This window comes from Podarcis gaigeae (genome assembly GCF_964106915.1).
Source record: "Podarcis gaigeae genome assembly, chromosome: 6".
Classification (NCBI taxonomy): Eukaryota; Metazoa; Chordata; class Lepidosauria; order Squamata; family Lacertidae; genus Podarcis; species Podarcis gaigeae.
Window position 1 is genome coordinate 53191762 of NC_139682.1, and position 27716 is coordinate 53219477.

The window sequence follows — 27716 nt, forward strand, 5'->3', positions numbered from 1 at the left end:
TTTTGTCTTCTTTGCTTTTCTTCACTTTATCTCTTGCCCTTTACAGAACCAAAGGACAGCTTGGCCTATCGGAACATAACTCCATGGATAGGTATGTATATTTGGTTGAGGCCTTTATTATGAAGAAGAATTAATGGAAGTTCATAAATACTGTAAATAGCATAGGTTCTCTAGGAATTAAAAAGGTGTACATTCTGGGACTGTTGGCATGGGCATTCCACATCTAGATTTTAAATGTTTTGGGTTGTTGTTTTTTTAAATTTCCTCTTAAGTATACTGCCCATGACATTTATTTTGGAAGATATTTAAATAAATAAATAGAATCCAATAGGATAGTGAACTGGATCCAGATACTAGCTGGGCTATTTAGGTATGATTTCTGAAAACTAGAAGAAAAGTCTACAAAGTGTTATGAACTAATAAAATTGCAGGCAGGGGGAAATGCACTGTTTTGTGAGCAGATTTCTCTTCATGCGGTAGGACTTCACCATCCTCTCCTCCTCCCTGCAGCCCTCATGTGCCCTCAAAATCTTTCCTAGGGGTCTCCAACCACCAGATCTGGTTTTGAGAGTGTGTGGGAAGCTGCAGAGGAGAGGAGGGGAAAGTTGGGTTGCACAAGCAGAAGCCTCTTGCACTAGCAGAATAGGAATGTGGGATACCACCCTGTTTGTTTGCAATACTTTAGCTACATTTAACTTTAGATATTGGAATGACATTTTATACACACGGCCACAGCACAATTCTACGTTTCAGGTTTGACTTCCACATCAATCCCCATACTTATTTTCAAGAAGGGGGTGGGGAGTAAACTATTGTGTAATGCAGTGTCACCTTTGAGCACTGAGGCATCAGAACGACAGGTGGCATGCATGCTTAAGGCAACTTGCTGTGTTTGAAACATGAACCCCAGCCCAATGAACCTCCACCTATTTTTATAGAACTGCTACAGGCGGAAAAGAGTAAGAGAGAGAAAAGAAAGAAAGAAAGAAAGAAAGAAAGAAAGAAAGGAAGGAAGAAAGAAAGAAAGGAAGGAAGGGGGGGGGAGAGACCTGTAGAGCAAGGAACAAGTATAGAAAATTCACAACATGTTCACTCAAACCAGACAGACAGCAAGTAAGCCATAAGTGCAAACATGAAATTGAAAAGGCCTGATTGATACTACAAAATCAAGAACCTTAGGGCAGATTGTGACAAAATGTGTCTATTTTTTTGCCATTTGGCTACAATAGAAAGGTAAAAAAAGGTAAACAACCCCTGGACAGTTAAGTCCAGTCAAATTCGACTATGGGGTGTGGCACTCATCTCGCTTTCAGGCCAAGGGAGCCGGCGCTTGTCCACAGGCAGCTTTTCGGGTCATGTGACCAGCATGACTAAACTGCTTTTAGTGCAACGGAACACCATGACGGAAGCCAGAACATGTGGGAAAGCTGTTTGCCTTCCTGCCATAGCGGTACCTATTCATCTACTTGTGCTGGTATGCTTTTGAACTGCTTGGTTGGCAGGAACTGGGAAAGAGCAATGGGAGCTCACCTCGTTGCACAGATTCAAACTGCCGACCTTATGATTGGCAAGCCCAAGACGCTTAGTGGTTTAGACACACAGCGCCACCCCCGCCACCACCCCCGGCTACAATAGAACTGCCAACTAGATCCTCAATCCAAGCAATCTGTGGTTCTGATCGACATCTCAAAAGCTCCCATCTTTTTCTCTACTTATATCAGGTACCTGTTTCTCCAGTGACTGGAGTAAATAAACAGAGAGAGAAAGAAAACAATTGCAGCTGAATTCTGATGACTAGAGAAGATTGTTCTGTTTGATATACCAAGACTCTTATGTTTGTAGATGCTCAATTGAAAGAAAATGTCTGTGTTCCTCCAGGGAAAGGCTTGCTCGTCCTGCATGGGCCAAAGTGGGCACAGCATCGAAAGCTTCTCACTCCAGGTTTCCATTATTCAATTTTGAAACCCTATGTGACGCTGATAGCAGAGTCTACAAAAACAATGTTGGTAAGTCCTGTTGCGGGAATCGACCTAACTACTTGGCTTTGTTGGAACATGTTGTTGTTGCTGATGCTGCTTTGGTAAAATCATTTCAATTAATATTCAACCAAAAGTTGAAATATAAAAATGAGATTGTACTATATGGTGGAGTGAAGCAACAATGCATAGTTAGATCTGTGTATTGGCTACTGAAGGAGTTGTTAGTCTGCCCCAACAGTAGGTGGAGTGGTACTCTATCTTAGTGTTTTAAAGCTTACTTGTCTTTCTCTCCCTGGCTGATCTAAGCCAGCTTCCTCTTTAACTTCCTCTTCTCCCCTCCATGCACCCTAAATTCATGCCATAAAATGTTGCTTGCTGTCTACTGTTGCTGTAAAATTTACAGTCCAAAGCAATACTTCCGCTGTTTGTGAGGCTGACTTGATTTGTACTAGCATTCTGTCAATACTATATTTCCCAATTCTTTTTTAAAAAATAATACTAAAAAGTGTTTACCCTCCACTCAAAAATCAGTAGGGAAGAAGACAGTTGGGCCTCTCTGAGGAAACAATGCCAAAGTCTTGGGACAGTTGCATAGCTATCAACTTACAGATTTGAAAATAAGGGACCAGCAGCCTTGAAAATAAGGGACCAGCAGCCAAAATAAGGGACCTGCAGCCTCACCTGTTCCAGGCACTCCAGTCTTCCTGTCCTCCTGCAGTCTGGTCAAACTCATGCTGGTAGCTTCGAGAACACTGTCCAACCAACTTTGTAACCAGAGGTTTAACTGAATAGAATCTGAATCACATGCACCACAAGGCCTATGCAGCCTCAGCTTAAGATGGCTCCCCGGCCTGGCTTTGCACTGCAAAGTTTGCAGCGGCACGTGCAACAAAATGGCATCCAGCATTCAAAACCCTCCTCAGCTTGCATTAACTAGCCACACACAAGGCATGCAAGCTCCACCCCCCAGTCGTTCTTAGACTTCTTATTGGGTGAGCAACATAGCCAAGCAACACAGTTGGAGCCTCCGTCCTCCCTGGCCGGCAGGGAGGGAGGGAGAGGAGCTGCTTCCTTTGAAATTTAAGGGTCATCATTTAAGGGACATCCATCAATAAGGGACAGCAGCGGGACATGGCGCTGGAATAAGGGACTGTCCCTTCAAATAAGGGACACTTGACAGCTATGCAGTTGCTGAGAAAGTTGTTGTTAGCGGGCAGCAGGATTTGTAGAATTCTAAAGTAATGAGCTGGATTACACCTGTTTTATACACCAGATCAGTCTGTACCAACAATGGTGCCCTCCAGGCTGCAGCTCCCATTAGCCCCAATCGCTGAGCTAGCTGGGGCTGCTGGGAGTTTGGTCCAAAACATCTGGGGTACACCAAGCTGGTGAAGGATGCACCAGGCGTTTTGCCATACCATTTATATTTACTTAAAATATCTTCCGCAGTTCAAGGTGGCTTTCAAAAACAGCAACATAGAAAAGGAACAAGGAGCAATGAAAGCCATCAAGAGACAAGTTTAAAACATTGTCTCGTTATTTTATCAAGGGGCTGCAGCCTATATGGGAGCCATGAATAAGGGTCATTTGTCTTAGGGTATAAAGCACATCAGACAGGTTGCTAACAATCAAAGCTCAAGAAAAGTTTGCTTTAAATCTGTGTGTCGGGAGGCAGAAAAAGGGGAGACGGATGCAGTTCTGATTCTTCTGCCACTTGATAAAGTCGCAGTAAAGTTGGATGTGCCCAAAGTCTACTCTTAATTGAGACATAGTTGCAATGTGTGCCCCAGAGCTGGGAATGAAGGATTCTCAAAAGCTGGAAGAGAAATTGCTGAGACCCAGAGTACAAAGAGAAAATGCAGTAGACAGGCTCCAGACACGCAAAAGGGAGAGATCCATTATTTGGAACTTATCTGTCTTCATACTAATATTTTCCTACTTAAAAATCCCCCATAGGGACTAGACTCTATATGCCTTACTCTACCAGAAATATTCAGGAAATCTTTCCAAGTCCTTTGGATGTTAGGCTCTTTCAGAGTTAGGCCCACCAACCAGTATAGGGAGATTTGGCAAAGACACCCCTCTTTTATGCTTTGCGCAATGTGCTTTTTCCATGGTCTAAAAAAGCTAGAATCGGTTTTACACTCTGAGAACATCAGCGGTGAGATTAGCTATGAACCATTGCTTATCTCTTGTCTTAGGATAAATGGGAACAGCTGATCACACAAGGTAAATCAGTGGAGCTCTTTGAACACGTGAGCTTGATGACTCTTGACAGCATCATGAAATGTGCCTTCAGTTATAACAGCAACTGCCAAATGGACAGGTTAGTAGTATTAGTGTCTTTTAGCTCTGAGACAAAAGCCTCCTCTCACAGACTAGGAATGTACTGAGCGGTAATTTTAAAAGATCCAGCTGGCTCTCCTGAATTTACTTTCTGCATTCCACACCATAGTTCACTGCTCTGAAATACACAGTTGATGGCCACTTAAACTACCACATGTGGCAACAACATAACATTCAGTGCTATTTGCACAAATGTTTGGGATTCTCTTATGATCTGATTCAGCGCTGATTGCTTATGTAATTAGATGAAAACTCCAGTAGCTTACAAAAATAACCAGATTTTTCTTATTATGCATAAACATTATGTCATTGAGAAAATGTTGTTTATATTAGTGTAGTAACCTTTCCTTCTCAAAAATAAAATAAAATTGAACTTTTAATATAGTATTTATAAGAGGTAACAGCAGTATTAGCAAGTGAAAAGCCAGAGCTTTCTCACACCCTTTTCACATTTTGAAATATTCACCTATTCATGTGCTTTGTTGTACGATTTGGTGGCACAGAGTTAATTTAATGTTTTAAAACTATACTGTAAGAACAATGTTCATTGGTAAGATTTGGCATCAAAACCAGGATTTCATCATTTGACTTTCAGGGAGAATTCCTACGTCCAAGCTGTCATGGATCTGTGTTGCTTAGTGTACACCAGACTGCATACAATCCTGGGTCAGAGTGATTTGATTTACTGGTTTACCCCCGAAGGATATCGGTTTCGGAAGGCTTGCCAGGTTGCCCATCATCATACAGGTAATTTCCCTGAATCATTCTTTCTTTTTCTGCCTTATATTTTAGAAGTTGATTCAAGCAATGCCAGGCTGCTACTGACCCAGAGAATAGGGAAGCGGCCATACACATTTAAGCTTGCATCCAATGCAGTGGCTAAGGAACCATCCGGTCAGTGCAAAAAAAGATGCTTGCACAATAGGACTTTCCCTCTCTTTCCCCTGCATGTCTCCCTAAATCTGTTCTGAGGGGATTCACGTTATTTTAAAAGGTTGTGTGAATGAGGCCACTAGCTTGAACATAGTGATTAGCTCTGATTACCATATGTTGCTTATAGTCCTCCTGTTTCCCTATACAGCTCTTTCTTGTGTGAAGGTCATGGGAATACTCCAGAGTTTAGCATGCAAAACATTAAAATTGTCATGAAATAAAAGCCTATGTCACATCCACATCATCCATTTAAAGCACTCGTATATCACTTTATCAGATGGGGATTCCCCCGAAGGCTCATGGGAACTATAGTTTATTAAGGGCCTCCTAACTATTCTCTCTCTCTCTCTTTTTTAAAAAACAATTTTTATTAAATTTTCCATTTTAACAATCCAATCAAATCACATTAAATATTTGAAATTATACAAATGCATATCATATAGTCCAAATATTCTGCCAAATTATAATTTTTTGGGGGGACTTCCTATGCTTCAAGTTTGGAGTGGGGGCTCTGATCATCTTATATCTCTACTGCCTTGAGTTTCCAATAGTTCCTTTAAATCTTCCTGTTGTTAACCTTCCTTCTTTCATGGCCTCTGAGTTGAAGGCGAGTTGAAGTAAGCAATGATGTGCTTCTGTGTGAATTTTGTATGCTTGACTCTCCTATTGTTGCAGCTTGTAAGCCTATTGTTGCAGTATCTCCTCACACGCTGGTGTTTATGCCGAATCAGTCCAAAAGTCATTTCGCTGCTGGCAGATGCCATCTTCTCTCAGTTCCGATGAAATCAAATCTAGGCATTTGCTCATTAATTTTCCCAGACCGTTGCATCAAACATTAGCCTTTCCAGGGGAGATTTGCCAAATCGGACTTGAAGTGCAGATATAATAACAAATTAAGAGCTCACCTCCCCCTATGACTATTTATCTCTGCAGCTCGGTCTTTCCAAAGTTTTTTGAAGTGTCTCCAGCGGCTAACGAGATCCTGCTTCTTTCTAATATCAATATTTGGAGGGTCTTTTATCTTCTTCCAAGCATTTCAAAAAACACAAGATTTAATTATATATGTAATGGTTCTAGGGGTTGCTCGTGCGTAAATCGATGCCACACCTGGCTGGGTTACCTGGGTGAACCCTTTCTGTCCAGACAGCCACTCACCTGTGGCTGTCTCAGTCCCTGGCAGAATCCGTCAGTGGGCGTTTCTTGAACTTCTTCCAGCAAAGAAGCTCTTTGACGCCTAGTCGCTGCCTACTCTCCCTGCGCAAAAGCCTTCTGCGCAGGGAGGGTGTGGGCAGCGGAGGACCCGTGCTCTCCCTGCTGGTCTCCGGCGAGGAGTCATGGAGCCACCTCGCCGATTCCCCCATCTGCCCCCCTTCTCCACTGGTGCTACGCTGAATTCCTTCCCCAGAAGATGGGCTGCTTCTCTCTCTCCCGAGACGCTCTCTGGAACCCCTCTGGAGCCCTCCCTCTCCCTCTGGCTCCGATGGCAGTTCCCTGACAATATAGTATTGTTATTTCCACACAGTTTATATTTTCCCATCTCACTTGCTGTAAATAATGTAAATGGTTCTTTGGGGGGGGGTTGTCAGGTATTGTAATAAATCATAGTAAAAAAAGCTTTACCCCCCCTCCTTTTCCCTTCCGTTCCAACATACCGACTTAGATGTTATTCTTAGATGTTATTCTTTCTTCCTCTCCGTCTCTCTTGGCACCTCAGTGGCTGGCTTAATTGGCAGATTAATTTTCACCTCCTCACTCGAAGCATGTCCAAAACTTAAATCCAATTTTTCATCTTAAGAAATGGAACTTAGTGCGCTCGCGGGGACAGCGTCCAGGAGATCCGAACTCCCTCTGGGGCTTTCCATCCAGTGCCCCCACCCCCTCCTTCTTTATGAACTTGGAGGTGGTTTATTGGGCATCTGCGGATGAGACTGCATCTTCCCTTACACCGGGAAGAATTTGAGAGGCTGATTACTCCCATCTCAGCCTCTAATTACCTTGTGGGAGCTGGAGTGATGGTATTGTCAGCCATCTTCTATGGCACCTCAAGTGGAAGTGGGGAACTCCTAACAATTCTCAGCAAGAATTCTAATAATAATAATAATAATAACTTTTATTTATATCCCGCCCTCCCCAGCCGAAGCTGGGCTCAGGGCGGCTAACAACAATAAAACAGTACAAAAGTGCAGCACAAACAACACTCCAAAATCATTCATTATAAAATTAATTAAATTCAAGCCACTGGCCACCATTGGGCCAGAGCTCCGCGAAGATTGCCGAAGGAGGGAGTCAGGCTGTGCCCTGGCCAAAGGCCTGGCGGAACAGCTCTGTCTTGCAGTTCCCATAAGTCTTTGTGGGAAACCCTGAAGGTGGTATAAGAATCCTTGCTCCAAATGAATATAGTAGATGTGAACATACTTGATGAAGCATGCAAGAGATGGAGTCTTAAAAAAGAATATTAGTGGTTCATGCACATTAAAATATACTAGCATGGTGCTGATAACACCAAGGTTGCAGGTTCAGTCTCTGTGTGGGACAGCTCCATATTCCTGCATTGCAGGGGGTTGGACTAGATGATCCAAAGGATTCCTTCCAACTCTACAGTTCTATGATTCTATGGCAAACATTCACTTACCCAGAAATGTGTATGGGACTAAACATAGTCATTTTAACAAATCTGACCAGTGAGCTAGTAATTTCTGATGAGCTGTTACTGTATAGTATTCATTTTCCGACACAGATAAGATAATCAAAGAGAGAAGGAAATCTCTGAGGGATGAAGAAGAACTCCAGAAGATCCAGAAAAAGCGGCACCTCGATTTTCTCGACATCCTTCTCTTTGCCAAAGTGAGTATTGGGCGGCGGGGGGGGGGGGGGGTAATAGTCATTTGAATATTTGAATCTGTTGCACCAAATATAGCTGTGATTTCCAAGTGACTTGTAATACTGGTGACACTTTTAACTTGAATGTAGGATCTTGCAACCATCGTTCGTAATTTTGCATACTCGAGGCGAAGCTTCACTAATTCACTGTCCCAGAGCTTTCCTTGGAATGTTTGGAAATTTCATATGATGGAGAAAGCAGTGCGCAACTCTTTTTCTTTTTGGGGGGGAGAGGGGAAGGAACAAAATACGATTGAAGGAAAATATTGCACCAGTGTTTCAACATCTGTACGGACTTCTTTTTGTCTTCAAAGAACAAATGGTGACATCATATTTATCCTGCCTTTTGGCATGGCAGAATGCTGCTAGTTCTTCATTCTGTGCCAAGAAAACCCACATTCTGTGAAAATGAATGTTGCAAATCATGCAGTTTTGCAGATGCATTGTGCAAAGGGTCAGAAACAATGGATCCCTGAATGAACCTCAGGTGACATTTATCCATCTTTAGGATGAAGACGGTAGTGGGCTATCTGATGAAGATCTGCGTGCTGAGGTGGACACTTTCATGTTTGAAGGGCACGATACCACAGCCAGTGGGATCTCCTGGCTGCTGTATTGCCTTGCAACAAATCCGGAACATCAGCAGAAATGCAGGGAGGAGATCAAGGCCATTCTGGGGGAAAGTGACACCATCCACTGGTGAGTGCGCATTTTTATTGGACAGTTCTCCACAATACAGGGAATTTAGGAGAACACACCCATTTTCCCAAGGATGTGCCAAGCAAAGCAGGGGTACAGTGGGGGATAGCACTGAGCTTGCAGGAGAGACCGCCCAGCCCATCTCAAGGCTCTGGCCAGAGTTTGCCTCAGTACAGTGGTACCTCGGGTCCGTTCTTAACCTGAAACTGTTCTTAACCTGAAGCACCACTTTAGCTAATGGGGCCTCCTGCTGCCGTCGCGCCGCCAGAGCATGATTTCTGTTCTCATCCTGAAGAAAAAGTTCTTAACCCGAGGTACTATTTCTGGGTTAGCGGAGTCTGTAACCTGAAGCGTATGTAACCTGCAGCATATGTAACCCAAGGTACCACTGTACTTGGCTGATCCTTAACCCTAAAGTGAGTAGGGCTCCAGAAACATTGCCTCCTGATCATCCCCACCAGTCTCCATTGCTTTGTCATCGCTGCCTGTAAGTTGTGTGAGAGTGGGGCAAAGGGAAAGACAAAGGAACAAATCCCTTTCTCCCCCCCTTTTTATTTATTTTTTTATTTTGACAAAGTAATAATCATAAATAAATAAGAATAAATATATGCACTCTACCACCAAGACCATTCCGTTGTAACTATCCAGCCTCCCAAAATTTCAACACTTCTTGCAATGGTTTGACCCCTTTCCGTTTTAACAATACAGATTCTACAAATCCCCTCCATATCTCCTCAGATCCCCGTCTTACCTTAATGGCACATGTTAATTTATCATTAATAGCTATAATCCACACCTCTTTATACCATTCTTCCATGTTATATTCTGCTTGCCCCTTCCACTTCCTAGCTATAGTAATTCATGCAGCTGTCAATAAATTTGTGAGCAGGTCCTTCATAGCCTGTGAACCTTCCACCCTATCATAAATTGATAATAATGCTACAAATCCCTTTCTTCCTCTCAGCCCCACCCTTTGCCTGCATTGCATTTTCACATTGTGTTGGTGGCATTGCATTAGCGTTTGGTTCTCCTGCAGTTATTGAGCTCCATCTGCTGAGGGAGCGTAGGACTCTCAACAACGTTATGGTGGCACCAGCATAACAGCTCCTGGCACAGTAAGAACATAGGACTGGTCTGCCTGAGGAACAGAGCTGGGCTGCTTGGGATGAACTTTTCCCTGTTTTATTGACTTGCCTTTCTTTTTCCTCAGGGATGACCTTGGCAAGATGACCTACTGTACCCTATGCATTAAAGAGAGCCTCCGCCTTTACCCTCCAGTGCCAGGAGTGTCCCGAGAGCTCAGCAAACCTATCACATTCTTTGATGGACGGACTTTACCTGAAGGTTTGCTTCATTTTGTTCCGCTCACATAGCCAGAATTTGTCTTTATAGATGTGACCCACATTGTCTTCCATTGTAAAAGTGAGTTATAGATTATAGCAAGAGCAATGAATCACTTCTCCTAGGTGAATTCAAAATGGTCATTACAATATTCGTGATTTTAAATCTGAAACTTTGCTGCCTCAAACCCACTTTAACACTATGGTTACTCCTTCAACAATCAGATAACCCAGGGCCTTGTAGCACAACTTGACATTTTTTTCCATGTTGATTGCTTCCCAGGAACTTGGGTTGCGATAAGCATTCATCTCATCCACAAGAATCCCAGCATATGGAAGGATCCTGAGGTATGGTACTTTGGTATTCTAGCTATTTCACTTTAAGGCAACAATGCTCCTTCAGTTTGCTAGTGTGAAGTCATTGCTAAATACTATTCACTCTGCAAAAACAAGCTTTTAATGCAGCAAAGGTCCTCCTTATCCACAATCAGTTCATGGATGAGGGAGGTCTTGCTCCAAGACGACCAGGCATTCAGCAATACCAGCTGCAGACCTAAGGGCTGACTGCAATTCCCCATATTGGAGGAGGGGCTGACACATGGCACAGTCACCTGTGCCCCTTACCTGGCCTGCCCCACCTCCCACACCATACCCCCCTACCCTGAACCCCTGTGATTGGTTCCCATTTCTCTCCACAGCTCCTCTGCTCCCAAATACATCTCCCCTCCCTAAACAACAACAGCAAGAATAACAACAAACCCACACAAATCGTCCCCCAAGCCTTGCAGCCAAGATGTCTCTGGCATCCTCAGCAGCCTCCGTTTTGTAGCTGCAGTCAGTCCAGTCCCTGCCCTCCTGGGCCAGGTGAAAGAGGCCTGCAAGGCAGGGAGCAGGTCCCCTAAGACTCATAGCTAAGATAGTGTGGAGCGCCTTCCATCAGCTTTGACTGGTAGCCCAGCTGCGCCCTTATCTGGATAGGGATAGCCTAACTTCTGTTGTCTATCTTCTGGTAACCTCTGGGTTAGATTACTGTAATGGGACAGAAACTTCAGCTGGTGCAGAATTCAGCAGCCAGGTTGCTCACCGGGGCAAGCTGGTTTGAACACACCATTCCTGGCCTGATTGCAGTGGCTGCCAATTAGTTTCCAGGCCCAATTCAAAGTACTGGTTTTGAACAATAAAGCCTTAAATGTCTCAAAACCACAATACCTTAAGGACCACCTCTCTGCATAAGAACTGCCCCAGTCCCTGTGATAATCATCTGAGGCCTTTCTTCCATGAAGGGTTCAGTAGGTGGCAACAGGAACAAGCCTTTTCTGCGGTGGCTCCTGGCTTATGGAATGCTCTCCCCAGGGAGACTTCCCTGGTGCCTTCATTGCATATTTTTAGGCACCAAATAAAAATGTTTCTCTTCCACCAGGTGTTGGGCTGATTAACTTCTATGGCTTTTTAAATGTCAAACTGATGTTTGGGCTTTGTTTCTTTTTTTAAATAATGAATGCTTTCATTTTAGGTGTTTGATCCTCTGAGGTTTTCTCCTGAGAACGTATCCAACAGAAACTCTCATGCCTTCCTGCCTTTCTCTGCTGGGCCACGGTGACGTTTATATAATATAGATGTAAACTAGAGCAGTGTTTAAGATATTAAATCATAGTGGAAAAGCTAAACTCTGAAGACTCTGTAAGCTTGGCATAGTGAAGATGAATTTCAAATGCATTTTTAGCATGGGGGATATCAACAAAGTCACTTCCGGGTAGCTCCAGTCTTGCAGAGGGGTATCTTCCATCTATGGGGGAGGTGAGGGGAATCATGCAGGAGTCCTGGGTAAGGTGGCATCCAGGTGCAGGGCATGCTTGCTACTTCCACCCCTCCCCTGCTACTTTGGCCACTCCACTAATCTACTTTCTTTTGCCCCAGATGCTCCTCTCCTCTCTCCCTGCCACTGCTGCCCACTTTTTTAAAAAAGATTTTTGGCATCTGGGTTGCTCCTTTCTCCCTCCCCAGTTTCCGCCTTTGCTTGTGGCCCAGAGTCGTTTCTGGGGAAATGAAGGGGAAGGTGACTTCCTATCAGTTTGCCACTACCACTTGCTCTCTCACAAAAACCCCTGCCTGGGCTGCAGGGCCCAGCACACTGTCCTGAATCTCTGCACTGTCCCCTACTACTTCACAATTCCTTTGGGCACAGTCACATAGAAAAGAGGTCTTCCACCCCTGCCTTTGGCCGACAGGAGCTTTAATTTGGGCTCCCCCCCCCAATGCTCTCTGCACATATATTCCCACCTACAGTAGGGGGGGGGGAGAACATCCTCCCTCTGCCCGAGGACCAGAGTCCCTTACGGATAATCTGATGAGAATTGCATGCCAGGGATTGGGGTGGGGGCAGGTGCACAGGATGCCGTAGGTGTGGCCAGATCCTGAAGTTCCCCACCCCTGACCTAAGGTGGAAATGGTGCCAAAAGTGTGTGGGGGGTAGAGCTGCTCCCCCTTCTGCCATGCTCACAGCATCCTTCCGTTTGCACACACAAGCATCCCTAAGCATTATCCCCACCCATCTGTACTTACAAATGCAGCTGTCTGGATGTGTGCGCACACCCAGCTTTTCTCTCTTTTCCTTGCTATTCATCCTCCGCTCCTCTCTTTATCTCTCCCCTTTCCCAGCAGCCTCCCTATCCCTCACCCATAGGATAGTTAGAAAGAAGTTTCCATTGACATCAGTGGAATTCCGCCCCTGCCCCATGTCTAATTGTCACATGGGACAGTTTTCAGGGGAGGGAAGCAGGTGGGGGAAAGGATGGCTATTCCTCCCCTCTCCAGCTCCCATACTCTGAAAATCCCCTGGCCCCCCTTCAATGCAGGACCTAGGGGGGAAAGGACCTATTTGTGCAAATGAAACTTTTTTTGGCAAGCCAAATTGCCAAAAATTTGACCTAGGGGGTCAGCTGCTGCAGGGGAGGTCATGGGCCACATCAAACAGTCCAGGGAGGTTCTTCAGCCTTGGGTCAAGGGCATTTGCAGGAAGGTTCAGGTTTAGCATGGAGTCTGCAAGCTGAGGTTCTCTGTTGTAACCCGCTCTCTTCGTCCTTCCAGGAACTGCATTGGGCAGCAGTTCGCCATGAACGAGATGAAAGTGGCCCTGGCCCTGACTTTGCTTCGGTTCGAGCTTTCCCCCGACCCGACTCAGCCTGCGCCCATCCCCACCCCTCAGATCGTCTTGCGTTCCCACAAAGGGATATACCTTCGCATGAAGAAAGTGGCACAAATCTGAAGCTGCGGCGGGAATAATGTGCAGTGGAAGACTTGGAGCAGGACGTCACATAAATCATTTGGTGCTTCAATAAAAGCCATTTGTGGCTGAGCACATTGATTGGTGTGAGCTTTCGTGTGCATATACACATCTTCAGATACACTGAAACAAAAGTCACCAGGCCCTTATATATAGTGAGAGGGTATATTTGAAGAAGTGTGTATGCACACAAAAGCTCATACCAATAACAAACTTAGTTGGTCTCTAAAGTGCTACTGGAAGGAATTTTTTTTATTTTGTTTCGACTACGGCAGACCAACACGGCTACCTACCTGTATCCAGGAGTGGGTCACTTGCATATCATCTGGTTTGGCTCTACAGTAGCTCACTCAGCTGTTTAATAAACAGACATGTACTGACAGAATAAAACTGACGATGGCAGCATAGTGCTCATGTTCCTCCTTTGATTTACCCAAGCTTCTCCCCAAGGGCAGATCTGGGACTCACCTCTTCCCTACCTTCCGACACTTCCCCTTCCTTCATCACTAGCCTTCCTGTTCATGGCGAGCTGAATTTTCAGGAAGGCTGTATGCACACCCAATAGCATGTGTAGGGGAAGGACTGGACTATATTTGGAGGAGTCAAAGACTCCCTGGTTTTATAAAGTGAAACTGGTACGTGTGTCAGAATTATCTCAGTTTGACCTATGGAATTATTCCTAATTCTAAATTTTTGTTTTTGTTCTTTCGTTGTTTTGATGTATCCCTTGACCTAGGCACGCCCAACCTAGGAAGGCACATGTCTAATGCTTAAGTCATTATTGACAAAAGCACACATGTACAGCAACTCACTAATGTGCACACACTAATAGCCTCTAGGCAGCTGTCCTCAGATTTGTTCCCAGCAGAGCATTTACAGCCAGTGCTTTTTTTCTGGAGGGACGCATGCCCCCAAACATTTTGCAAATCTAAGTTTGGCCTCATTGAGAGGCAGTATTTCAATATGAGTAGGAAAATGAGAGCACCCCTAAACATTTTTAAGAGTAAAAAAAGCACTGGTTACAGCAACAGTGAGACCACCCCCCTCCCGAACTTATGTATTCTCATTTGACAGGGTGCATGTGACCAAACAGGCTTCTCCTACACAAAAGCCATCTGTCAGGGTTGGAGCTAGGAGTAGGTCAGCAATGAAACAATAAATATACTGAGGCCAGTGAAGTCAGTGGCGTAGCGTGGGGGGTGCAGGGGGGGCCGGCCGCACCGGGCGCAACATCTGGGGGTTAGGGTTAGGGGGCGCAAATCCACGGGTTAGGGGGTGCAAATTACTTGCCTTGCCCCGGGTGCTGACAACCCACGCTACACCACTGAGTGAAGTTAACTCTTTATTGAAGGAAACAAACCACAGCCTAGGCCTAGTAGTCTCAGCAACTCTTTCCAGGAGGTCAAGGATGATGGGAGTTGTGGTCCAGCAACATCTGGAGTGTGCCAGGTTAGCTATCCCCCCACCCTTCTCTTCTTTTTCCAGCAGTTTGGTCCCTGATCTGTTACATGAGCTGTGTATGTGTTTTTGCTTTACAGTTGTCCCTGAAAGAGTCTGATGACTGAAATGTTTTAGGCCTTTGGGGTCTCTTCTTCAGCAGTTCTTCCATGGTACTTCTGTGCTGTGCTGTGCTGTGATGCACTGCAACAAAACAAAACACTCAGGAAGAAGATAAGCAGACGAAACCAATTTTACTCTGCTGTAATGAAAAAATTGCTTAAACTCATTTGGAAGCAACAGAGTAGGGAGAAACAAACAGCTGGACATGTTTGTACAAGAGAATATATGAAGAGGTGTCAGTTATTCTTTTGAACGGAGCAATGTTAAAGGGTTCAATGTTTTGAATTTTTTCCTTCTTGCAGAGCAATGGAGATGCAGTAGAGATGCATTCCAACTGCATTCAAGGGCAATGAAGCTATTCAAATGCTATAGTTTTGTTTCCATGTAAGTTAACGTGACATGTTGAGGCTAGAATCGAGAGGCTGGTGTCCAGCTAAGTCCTACTTACAGTAGACCAATTGGACTTCAGTCTATTATTTCAGCAGGTCTACTCTAAGTATGATCTGGCTGCGTACCAACCAAAGAACATTGTCTTCTACGCATTTATCTGAGAGTGAGTCCCATTGAACTCAGTGCTGCTTACTTTTGAGAAGACAGGTATAGGATTGGCTTGAAAGGAATATACTATTGTCAAATGTTCCATGGTAACTGTATCCAAGCCATATTCATTTGGTTTCTCTTCTCAATCCATAATATGCAAATAATAACTGCATTTTTGTTGTTGTTTAGTCGTGTCCAACTCTTCGTGACCCCATGGACCAGAGCATGCCAGGCCCTCCTGTCTTCCACTGCCTCCCGCAGTTTGGTCAAACTAATGTTCATAGCTTCGAGAACACTGTCCAACCATCTCGTCCTCTGTCGTCCCCTTCTCCTTGTGCCCTCCATCTTTCCCAACATCAGGGTCTTTTCCAGGCAGTCTTCTCTTCTCATGAGGTGGCCAAAGTATTGGAGCCTCAGCTTCACGATCTGTCCTTCCAGTGAGCACTCAGGGCTGATTTCCTTAAGAATGGATACGTTTGATCTTCTTGCAGTCCATGGGACTCTCAAGAGTCTCCTCCAGCACCATAATTCAGAAGCATCAATTCTTCGGCGATCAGCCTTCTTTATGGTCCAGCTCTCACTTCCATACATAACTGCATTTTACAAAGCTGTTAATCAGACACATTGGTGATTCAAGCCCACCTGGAGACAGCTGTGGGCAGGATTCCTACATTGCAGGGAGTTAGTCTAGATGACTCCATCCAATACCCTCAATTAACCTTTTGAGATACAATCGTACCTTGGTTTCTGAACAGCTTATTTCTCAAACGTTTTGGCTCCTGAACACCGCAAGCCCGGAAGTGAGTGTTCTGGTTTGCAAACTATTTTTGGAAGCCAAACATCCGATGGGGCTTCCGCGGCTTCATATTGGCTGCAGGAGCTTCCTGCAGCCAATCAGAAGCTGCGTTTGGGTTTTGGAAGTCGAACAGACCTCCAGAACGGATTCTGTTCAACTTCCAAGGTACGACTGTACATGGCTGGAATGCATTTGTGTGGAAATATGCCCTCTGTTTGAGACGTGAAATCTGATTCAATATTAGAAGACAATGCCAGAACCTGACCCTTTATAACTGGCAAGCAACCACATACACACAAACAAGCTCACTCCCCCACCCTTTTAAACTCCTAGCCTATTTTTTGTTTTGTTTGTATTTGCCTCTGAAACGGTTGCCAGATCAGTCTTGTGTAAGATCCAGAATTCTGGAACTGAGGATATTGGGTTGTTTGGAGAGGTTGGCAGTTTTCCCAGTAAAAGTCAACAACATGCTTTTCACATGCTTTGTTATCCTCCTAAGGATGTTACTCAGAAATAAACCTTCCCAATTTTAATGGGGTGTACTTCCCGTTGTTGATATGCACCACAATGCTGCAATTCTAAATGTGCTTTTAACGCATAAACTCAATTGAACTTAATAATAATCATTCCTGAGTAAACATGCAAAAGACTGCACTGACAGTCAGTGTTACAAGTTCAGACAGTGGCTGAACTTGTAACATGTGAGTTTAGGGTGGCCAAGTTCAAAAGAAGAAAGAAATAACAGGTCTCCTCTACATAATTGTTCAGGACACCCTATACCTGCTGAATCCCCTCTTCTACACAGCTATTAAAGGTGCAAGAGCAAATTCCTTATTTTTCACCCTGGCTATCCTACATACACATGAGCTTAGAGGACAGTGTTGCTGTGTTCAGCCCTATCTTACAAATTCATGTATATTCTTCATAGCATGGCAAATGACAGGAATAAAAAATGACCTCTTGCACCTTTCATTGCTTAGCTCTGCACTAGAACTTAAGCAGAGCCTCAGATCACAATGGATCACATTATCCACCAGTTTGAACCCTAAAAGCAAACAGAAAGCTTTTGTAATTTAGCTCTTGTCCAACTGCACAAAATGGCTGAGATTCCATACCTTAGGCATAACCATCAGGGGCACTTGCTTTATAAAGGCTTAATGATTAACTTAGGTTAACTTCCTGAGTTGTACTGATAGTTTTATTGCTGTGTTGGCATCAGTCTGTCTCAAGAGACAAAGGTGAAGTCAAATGGCTGGAGAATCACAGCGCTTGCTGTGGCTGCCAAAACCGGTAACTCTTAACTGCTGCCTACCATGTTGCTTTTGCTGTATTAGCAGCCCTGAAGTGACCTCCTGGGCCTCCAACCTGGGCAGTGTGTATGGAGGTCCTGGGCTGCTCATACAACAAGACCCACCCCCTTGGCCTCACTGATATGGCCCAAAGGAAAGCAGAGCAATACATTTGGCACCAGTTTGGCTACAGGAATTGCCAGAAGGAAGTGGACAATACACCATTCAATCATCTTAGGGGCTCCACTCTGGATTTGTGTAGGGTTTACCCCTTAGCCTTTTCTTCTCCTGAAGAGGTTGTGCAAGGCAGCAGGTATGGGTTTTTCCTTGGGGTCTTTCTCATGAATGAGTGTAGCCAGAAGGCAGTGGAGGTTTGGGATCAGCGTTTTCCTTCTCCAAGATGGAATACCTTCCCAGATTGATAAGCCCCCTCTTCCCCTCATTTCCCTCTAATGCCTGTGCAGGAACCACATTCTTGACCATTGAACATATTGGTTTCATTGGCTCAATCCACTGGAGCAGGCAAAGACCCCAACTCACAGAGGGTTTGAGACTCATTGGCTACTTTCCTCTGGTTTAGCTGGCCAGTTGAAGCTATTTCCCAGGGTGTGGCCGCTGTCATATGCTGACAGCTCGTAGGAGCTGAGTGTAGGGTGGAGACCTAAGTTAGACAAACTACCCTAGAAGGAGCACAACATGTTCCCCACCAGAAGTACTGCCCATCCCCTAACACTCCATGCACCCCATTACTACTGATAGCATAAACAGAGAAAAGCTGCCGCCCCATGTTTTTGAAAAGTGTGGGGGGAAGTTAGCATTAGCAGGCCTCCAGGTTGCTTCCCCTGGCCTTTGCTTAAAATGGTGCTGATCTTAAATGAGATAATAATGTGAGCCAAATTAGCTCTGGTGACTTTCTGCATGAAGCAAGAGAGAGCCTGCTCAGCACTAGCTCTAATAGCTCATATGGGGTGTTGGGTGCATATTCCTGTAAAACCTTTTTCTCATCTGTTTTGAATTTCATGAATTAAGCAGGCAAGAACTCGTCCTCAACAAACTATATATAACTTTAAGGGTTTACCTACACACTAATAACATGAGATCAATGCTGTCTAAATAGTGTTCTTCAGGAGAAACCACAGGATAAATTGCTTTGAAAACTGCTAGAGCCTGGTATGAAATTAGGTCACCCTGTTCCCTGAGGCTCAGATTCTGAGAATCATCATTGGAGCCTGGGAACACCAGCATTCCAGGGTGGATCAACCGACCAACCAACCAACCAACCAACCAACCAATCCAAGGGCATATCCTGGTTAATGTGTTTGGAATATGGCAGCTATTGGGTCAGGGAGCAGAGTCTGGTGGCTCAGGATAGAGCCTTATGAACATGGGGACAGAGATACAGCAAAAAATTGCCAAGCCAAACAGAAACTATTCTGTCCTCAAAGTTTTTGTCCTCAACTAAGCTTTTCCTTCTTCCTCTAGAAGTAAGATGAAAGAAGATAAAGCCCTGAAATTTCACGTTTACATCCTCAGACCTGTCAACCCTATGTAAAACAGCTAGATTAGCCTGATAATCTAGATTTATTTCAGTCTGGGTTCAGCACAGAAACTGGTTTAGCTGCTCTGATGGATGACTTATACCAGGAGAGAAAAAGGGGGCATGTGGCCCTGAAATTTCTCCTTGGTCTCTCATCAGCTGCATTCATTCTTGATAAATTGGCTGGTTTGGGAACTAGAAATACAGTGGCACCTCGGTTTATGAACTTAATCCATTCTGGAAGTCCGTTCTTAAACCGAAACCATTCTTAAACCGAGGTGTGCTTTCCCTAATGAGGCCTCCCGCCGCCGGTGCCCTTCTACCGTTCGGATTCCATTCTTAGACCGAGGTAAAGTTCTCAAACCAAGACACTATTTCCGGTTTTGCGGAGTTTGTAAACCAAATCGTTCTTAAACCGGACTGTACTTAAACCAAGGTACCACTGTACTGTCTTCAGTGGTTCTGTTCCTGCTTCCTTGTCCAGTTTCAGAAAGTGGTAATGTGCTCGATCTCTTGCTATGAAGTTCCATGGGATTCTATTTTTGTCTGCCACACTTTTCAATATTTTACATGAAGCCATTGGAAGAGGTCAGAAATCTAAGTGAGGTGTCATCAATATGCAGATTATATCCAGTTCCATGTCTCATTTGCAATGGAGCCACTAATAGGCTGGTTGAGGGCCAATAAACTGAAACTCAATCCAGATAAAAAGAAGGCTACATTGGCAGATTATTCATTTGACCAGAAAGGTAGGTTGAACCCATTATTAATGGGATTACAGACACATTGCCCCTGAAAGATTAATGCCTCTGGCATTCCAGGTAGAACACATACACATACATAGGCATGCAATTGTAAGGCAATGTTGCTGCGTTCAGCCCTAACAGATAGCTGCACCTGTTTCCTTTGCAACCATACTCCAACACCCACCCAATTTGATTCTTGGGTGGAGGAAGGCATGGTAAATGATAAAAATAGAGATCAGCCTCTTGTACCTTACATTGCTTAGCTTGTTCACACTGCACTAGAACTTAAGCAGAGCCTTGGATCACAATGGATTGTTTATCTGCCAACTTGAACCCTAAAATCAAACAAAATGCTTTTGCAATTAGCTCTTGTCTGATTCAGTGGCTGAGATTCCATACCTTAGGCATAGAAACCAAGAGCCCTTGCTTTATAAAGGCTGGTGGATTAACTCAGGTTAATCAGCTGAGCTGTAGTGATATTATTTATAGCACAATCGGTAAAATGCTGATCTCCACCCCTGTGTTTTGTTGCCCCACCCTCCATTTGTTTGCTCACTTTGGAAGTGGTGCTGCACTTCATTCCAGCCTGCTGAAATACGATATCTAAGGAGTCCCCACCTATTTGTTTCATATATAGCATCACTACAGGATTGCATATGAGCTGCATCCAGCCATACTTCAACCAAGAGACCCAGAAGCTGCTTCCAGGGAATTCATACTGAGCAAAATGCAACTCGCCTTGCCTGGACTGGGGTTAAACCTTTACCTGTTTTTTTATGCAGCTGCTACCTTCTGTCTGGTCAGCGTGCTCCTGAAAGTCATCTGGCTATACCAAAGGAGGCAAAAGCTGATCAGATCTTTGGAGAGCTTCCCAGGGCCACCGAAGCATTGGTTTTATGGACACACCAATGAGGTAGGACTTCTTCATCCCATCTAGTAGAACTCAGAAAAAAGCGAGTGATTGTAATGTTTTGTGCCAAACAAATGTAGTGCTGTTGCCATTGCTGGTACACCAGACTTTTCGTGAGCAACTACAATGCGGGCGGCAAAGGGCAAAGTACGCATTATGGTGCCATGACCCATGTGTTAGAATGTGAGCTAGATTCATATAAAGCAGGATGTAATTTCACGTACAGAGAGGCAGACATGAGACGAATGCTAGAAGTGCCTGTCTGTACTTTGCCCCAGAAGCTGCTTGTCCTTAGCCATGGCGCTGTCGCCTTCTGGTTCAGCACCCACTTCCTATTCAACCCACCCATACACTACCTGAAATCAGCCAATTCTCACATTATAGGAATTTGGTGATTTGATTCTAACACAGGGATATGTCGCCATGACCCTGAGGTTGCTTCCAGGCTGTTGCTATTTGGGGGAAAGTACTAGGTTTAGGTTTAGGGACGCGGGTGGCGCTGTGGGTTAAACCATAGAGCCTAGGACTTGCCGATCAGAAGGTCGGCGGTTTGAATCCCTGCGACGGGGTGAGCTCCTGTTGCTTGGTCCTAGCTCCTGCCAACTTAGCAGTTTGAAAGCACGTCAAAGTGCAAGTAGATAAATAGGTACCGCTCCGGCAGGAAGGTAAACAGCGTTTCCGTGCGCTGCTCTGGTTTGCCAGAAGCGGCTTAGTCATGCTGGCCACATGACCCGGAAGCTGTATGCCGGCTCCCTTGGCCAATAAAGTGAGATAAGTGCCACAACCCCAGAGTCAGTCACGACTGGACCTAATGGTCAGGGGTCCCTTTACCTTTACTAGGTTTAGGAGAGAAACTTAAATGGGGTACAAATTACAGGATGAAGGGGATAGTTTTGGAAGGTATCTGATAAGCATGCTATGAAGCAGCCCAATGCTTATTGTGGAGTGAGAGATCCCCGATGGCCTGGGGACTTTGTGTTTTAAAGCAGGTTTGAAATGTTTTTGATCAGAGAGAATGCTGACTCTCCAAGGAAATGGAACCCTGGTCATCGAGATCTATGTTATGCAGTAGCCCAAAACTTGTTTAGGGGTCTAAGAGCGTATGCACTTCTTTGTCCTGATTGCTCATGCGGATCTGCATCAGTGTAAAGCTTCTGAGACCATCTTTATATGTAATGTTTATCAGGCTAACTTAAGACCCCGAGATGGCCTGGACAGTGGGAAGCCCACACCTAGTTGACTATAATAGCATTGATTTGATTTTTGTCCCCAATTGCCACAGCTCGGTCGAATTGGAGAACTTACCACAATGGTGTCCTGGTCGGAGAGATATCCCAAGGGTCATTCCTTGTGGTTTGGAGCTTTCTTGGGGTTTCTCAATATCTATCATCCAGATTACGCCAAGGCTGTATACAGCAGAGGAGGTAACGAAATGGTCCATTTTAAGGCAATATCTGTACATCTCCTATCTGTACACTCAGTGTCATTTGGTAGCTAAGCTCTATTGATGGGGGACATGTGGCCCTGCAGATGTTCTTGGACTTCCGTTGCCATCAGCCCCAGCCAACATTTCCAATGGTTGGGATGATGGGAGTTGTAGTCCAACATCTGGAGCAGCCCAGGTTTCTCATCACTGTTATGTTGTAAGAGCTTAGCTGTAGAAATATAGGAAGCTGCTTATACTGAGTAAGGCCATTGGCCCATCTAGCTCAGCATTGTCTACATCGACTGTCAGTGGTTCTCCAGAGTCTCAGACTTGGGTCTCTCTCAATCCTAACTGGAGATGCCAAGGATTGAACATGGGACCTTCTGCATGTGAAGCAGATGCCCCACCATTGAGCTATTACCCTTCTCTTAGGTATGTCTGCACTCATCACTCCCCTCTGAAGTTGTTCCCTTTAGGCCAGTAGCCTGACTGACTAATTTTTCTATTTGGCAAACTAAAAAAACCAACAACTATATTGTAAACCAAACAAAACCAAATAAAACAAAACCAACACCCATTTTAGCCCAGGAAACCCAGGAAGGTGTGAAAAGTATTGCAAGTATCACTACAGAATTATATGTGAGATAGCAAACATTAACTTGTCTCACAAATGCTAATCGATTGAGAGGGAAATTACCTCTGAGATACAGGGGTTGCACATGGTGCTGAAGCACCAGAAAGAGCTCGTTGTTCAGGGGAAGCCATAACCATGTCACTTCTTTGAATCATTCTGAGTGTTAGTCTCTGTGTTTTGCACTTACTATCATTTTCTCATACCATTTTGCAGGTTTTTACTTGTTAAACATGCCTTAAATTTGCAGCAAGCCCAACCTTACCTGAAAGGCATATTATTTTATAATAAAAGAAGAGAAGGCCTGGCACTCTTCTATTGCAACCCTTTAATTTGTTTTATTGGCATCGATGCTGAGTCTTCTTTTGCCCTTCCTCCCTGGTCTAGGTCAATGGTAGAACTACCACATATTCCTACCAGCCTATGGTTATGGAAAGCCACATACCCAACACAACTCAGCAGGAAAGGTTGACTAGGATTGTACAGATAGTGTAATCAGGAACAGAAATCCAGACCTCGAAGGTGAAAAGCTACAATTCCATTTTAGTCATTACAGAGGCAATGTAAATGCCTATAGTTAAAAGACACCTGCCCATAGGGTGTCAGCCACAAGAGGAAAAATATTTATGGATCAGCAAGGGCTTATGACAACCAAATGCGACATCTTCAGCAGAGGAGGGGTGATGACCAGCCCTTCAATTTCCAGGTGGAAACAAGCCAGAAATTAGCCCAAGGCTTCATCCTCGGAACAGGCACCAGTCTGATCATAGGATCATAGAGTTGGAAGGGACCCTGAGGATCATCTAGCCCAACCCCTGCAATGCAGGAATATGCAGCTGTCCCATATGGGGACTGAACCTGCAACCTTGGCCCTATCAGCACCATGTTCTAACCAGCTGAGCTATCCATCCTGCTGCCTATTTATTGTTCAGTGAGTTCTTGTTTAAAGCTCTGTCTACAGTTAGCACAGTTGGAGCTAACTGTGTCTGATGGTTCTCATCTGCTTTTCTTCCCCCCTTTTCTCCATATGCAATAATCTTTTTTCTCTTGCACTTGCAAAACAAATGATTGATGGTCCCAGTGTGCCCTACATTCTTTCTTTGTTTACACACGCTATAGTTGCTACATAAATACCATGTGGAAAATGCTTTTCTTAAGCATCTGGCTAAAAGCAGAAAGTCTCTCTAAAACATGGAACAAAGCCATGATCTTAACTTATCATACTGAAACATCAGTTTGCCTGGCTTAAATATCATCCTGTGATTCTCCTGACATTTCCCCCTCTTGGTGGCACTTTGTCTTTTTCTTAAGGTTCCTTCCAGGTCATGCCAATGCTGTGTGGCCTTTTTAGGTTTGACTTGTCGGCATCTAATCAAGGTGTAACTCGCATATTCCACCGTTCTCTACCTCCATGTTAGCTAAAAGCATAATAGTTTACACAGATTCAGAGCAAGAGCTTCACTCATATCAGGCCAGGTTGACTAGGCCTTCAGTGGGTTTGGCTAGAGCAACAGAAGACTGATGTTTTATGTGGTTGATATGCTTCTTGTATCTGCTATAACGCTCAGTAAAATCAGTGCCAGTTCTGGGTTTTGTGGGAACCCTTGGGCTTTGCTCCTTGAGTGTGCCCACCTGCTCTTCCTTTTCACTATTGTCCTCTCACTTCCCTGTGCTTCTGGGCTCAGTTGGCACCATCTTCCAGAGAAAGAGAACACAAGGCATGTTCCTTGTGTTTAATCCTAAACTGCTTGTTTGGAGATATCAGATGATCAGGCAGTAATAGCAAGGAGGAGGAGGAGGAAGATGGCCAGGAGGCTCCAGGAACTGGCAGCGGGCCTTTTACTGGGGTGTGAGTTCTCCAGTGATACCAACTGCTGCCTCTGGCCCTGAGTAGAAAGCTCATACTTTGTGTGCTTGGAAAATGTTTGCCAGACCACTTCAACAGCTTTTGAAAGAAAGCTTTATAATAAGGTTTTCTGAGAAGAAACCTGACTCTGTTATGAAGTGGTGTGATAACAGAAGGATTCCAATCCACTACTTTAGCTGAAGGTCACTTCAGCTCTTGAGTCTTTTATATCTTCTACAACATTATTATTCTTAACATTTATTTGTAGGAATAATCAGTGGGCATCGTATATTAGTTTTCAGCTCCTTACTAAATATATGAGCAAAATGGTTTTCATTTAAACAAGCAACACAGCTTTCCTAGCATTTTCCAGGTGCCCCTTACTTATTCTTATGTATTTTGAGGAGTTTCTGGAGAGCTGTCTCCCAAATTCTGTTTGGTTTCAATTCCTAGTTCTTAATTAACAGAACTTCTGTAGCAGCAGTTGGCACCTTCCTCTGTTGCCTCCAGCTGTTTTCACTGTTACTTCTGCCTTTGGTTGATAAGATCTTGCATTCCAGCAAGACAGTGGGAGCTAGTTATAAGGATGCTGAAGAAATTGGATTCTGCAGGCATTTAAAACCAAATTATCAATTTCACAATTTCCGAATTTGTGAACCAAAACATGGCTATCCTTTGAAATTTGCAGGTATCTGAATTTCTGCAATGCAGTATTCTAACAAATGTTTATTAAAAATATATATTAGGAGAAAGTGTGCATAAAAGAGAAGGTATTAGTGAAAATAACAAGGATGCATAATGTTAGGGGATGGCTTGCAGAAATGTGTACGTTCATCAAAACTACATATAAAATTTGTTTACTCTGAGAAATTTGCACTAAAATGTTGATGAAGTTTCATGAGGATTTTTATTTTAAAAAATAAAAATGCAAATAGCAGCAATGTGTGGATAACTGAATGTCAGATTGGAAAAATGAAACATGGAGAGAACCAAACTTGACAGATCCTTCCCTCCCTAGCCAGCAGAAGTAGTAGCAGAGCTGACACCCCATCCAACTCAGAACAGCCAATTTTGAAAAACAAAACCGTTTTTTTTCTAAGTATCCCAGGGATTAAAAACAACAGCTTAAGTTGATTAAACTTGATGGTAAAAGTCCAAAATGAACTCAGGAATGTAACAGAGATATATTTAAATGTGGAAAGTGAAGGCCAGAGAGGAAAGATGGAAAAAGAGAGCGAGCATAGATTGATTATTGGAGCCTACATTTCAGATTACTGGAGGAAAGGGGATCTTCAGTGGAGATCAATCAATGACATTTCCTCCTCCTCGCCTGGAGCATGGAGATGGTTGGAAGGGAAGGGAAACATTGTCTCTATGTGTTTCTTGAAGAGCAGGCAACAACATTTTTCATGCCTTCATAGCTCAGTATGGAAGTTTTGCAGGAGAGGAAAGGAGAAAAGTTCTCTGTTTATCTTCAGCGATCTTTTGCTCTTCTCATTTCACTGAGGAGATGCAAAGGGAGGGAGAAACAATGTTAAAGATCTGGACACAGCATTTCATTCTCCCTCTTTATTCTTGGAAGTGCATGTGTGGCATAGGCCCATGACAGCATGTATGAGTATTTTGAGTGTGTGTGATAGAGGGAGGGAGAGAGGGAGGAGATAATGCAGGGGTGTCAGAACTTTTTTCAAAGAGGGCCAGATTTGATGAAAAGAACATGCATGAGGGCCGACCAAACTTACTGACCTTTTTTGAAAACCACGGGGCACTGGTGGAAGAAGGGGGGAGCACACCGGCCCCGGCAGCGCGATCCTGGTGGGGTGCCATCGCGACTGCCACCCTGCTCACGCTGGGTGCCACACCCCTGCAGGCGGCACACCATGCCCCCGGGACGTGCACCAGCCCCGTACCTGCCTGCCTGCTCTCCGCCCCCCCCGGTGCTGGAGCACGAAGCTCCGCCACTGCTACAGGGAGGAACCCCCAAAACAGATTAGGCCCCCAAAACAGATTAGGCCTCCAAAACAGACTTTGGACATGCGTGAAATAATGTATGAGTGTGGAAGAAGAAAATTAGTTAGTGTTTCTGGAAGCAGAACTTCCTGCTTCTGGCTCTGATGCTTGTCCACCTTGTGATGAAAATAGATGTACAAGAGCATCATGATCAGCATCATATGTGTGCACTTTTTTAAAAAAGCCATATCCTTAGTCATTAATTCAGCATGTGTGTCAACATGATATTTAGAAAGCAACCCAAAATAGAATGTTAAATTGGAGGGGTACTAATTATAACTTATATGTTTGTGTGGTTTTTTTAAAAAAAACTTTTAAAATATAGATTTAAGGACAACAACAACAAGAGGGGGGAAATGAAACTACAATAACGAAAGGAGGAAGGGCAATAATAAGCCATCATTTTTCCATGATAATATTTTATTTTATTTTTTTTGCAGTGAAATATACTCAGAGTCGCAAAGTGATTTCATGCTCTTTATTCAGCTCATAGTGGTGAGGAGGAATGAATGAATGTCCCCTCAAAGTATCTGCTTTATATACATTATTTACACAATGGGCTGCACATGATTGGCTAATTCTGGAATTCTACTGTAAGCCAATCAGGTTGTGGATTCACTTATCTCTGGAGCATGATTGGGTGGTTCCTGCCAACCAATCATATTGCTGCATTGTTCTAAGACCAATCAGACTGCTGCATTCTGAATCCTATTGTTCTGGGACCAATCAGACTGCTGCCTTTTGGAGCCTATTGTTCTAGGACCAATCAGACTGCTGCAGTTTGGATCCTATTCAACTCAGTACATAACACCCCTCCCCTCTAAGTTCCAGTCCTGCCCGGGAGGTCGCATTCATAGTCCTCGAGGTACGCCGGCGGCCTACGTGTGCGTTGTGGCCTGGGGTGTTCCCTGGTCCGGGGTTCAGGTTCTGGCTCGTGTTCCAAGGATGCTGGCTGTGATGGGGCT

At 44.3% G+C, this 27716-nt stretch overlaps 1 protein-coding gene across 1 annotated transcript in view; it reads left to right on the forward strand.

The window, feature by feature from the left end:
• The window catches only part of LOC310847726 (uncharacterized protein), a 46523-nt gene that overhangs the window by 2697 nt on the left and 16110 nt on the right, over positions 1-27716 (forward strand). The window contains exons 3-14 of the mRNA XM_083745785.1: positions 47-91; positions 1879-2006; positions 4181-4305; positions 4921-5072; positions 7996-8102; positions 8647-8837; positions 10048-10181; positions 10461-10525; positions 11691-11773; positions 13265-13439; positions 20566-20841; positions 22121-22262. Of these exons, the coding sequence (XP_083601911.1) occupies positions 47-91; positions 1879-2006; positions 4181-4305; positions 4921-5072; positions 7996-8102; positions 8647-8837; positions 10048-10181; positions 10461-10525; positions 11691-11773; positions 13265-13439; positions 20566-20841; positions 22121-22262 (1623 nt within the window). The remainder of the gene's footprint in view (positions 1-46; positions 92-1878; positions 2007-4180; positions 4306-4920; positions 5073-7995; positions 8103-8646; positions 8838-10047; positions 10182-10460; positions 10526-11690; positions 11774-13264; positions 13440-20565; positions 20842-22120; positions 22263-27716) is intronic.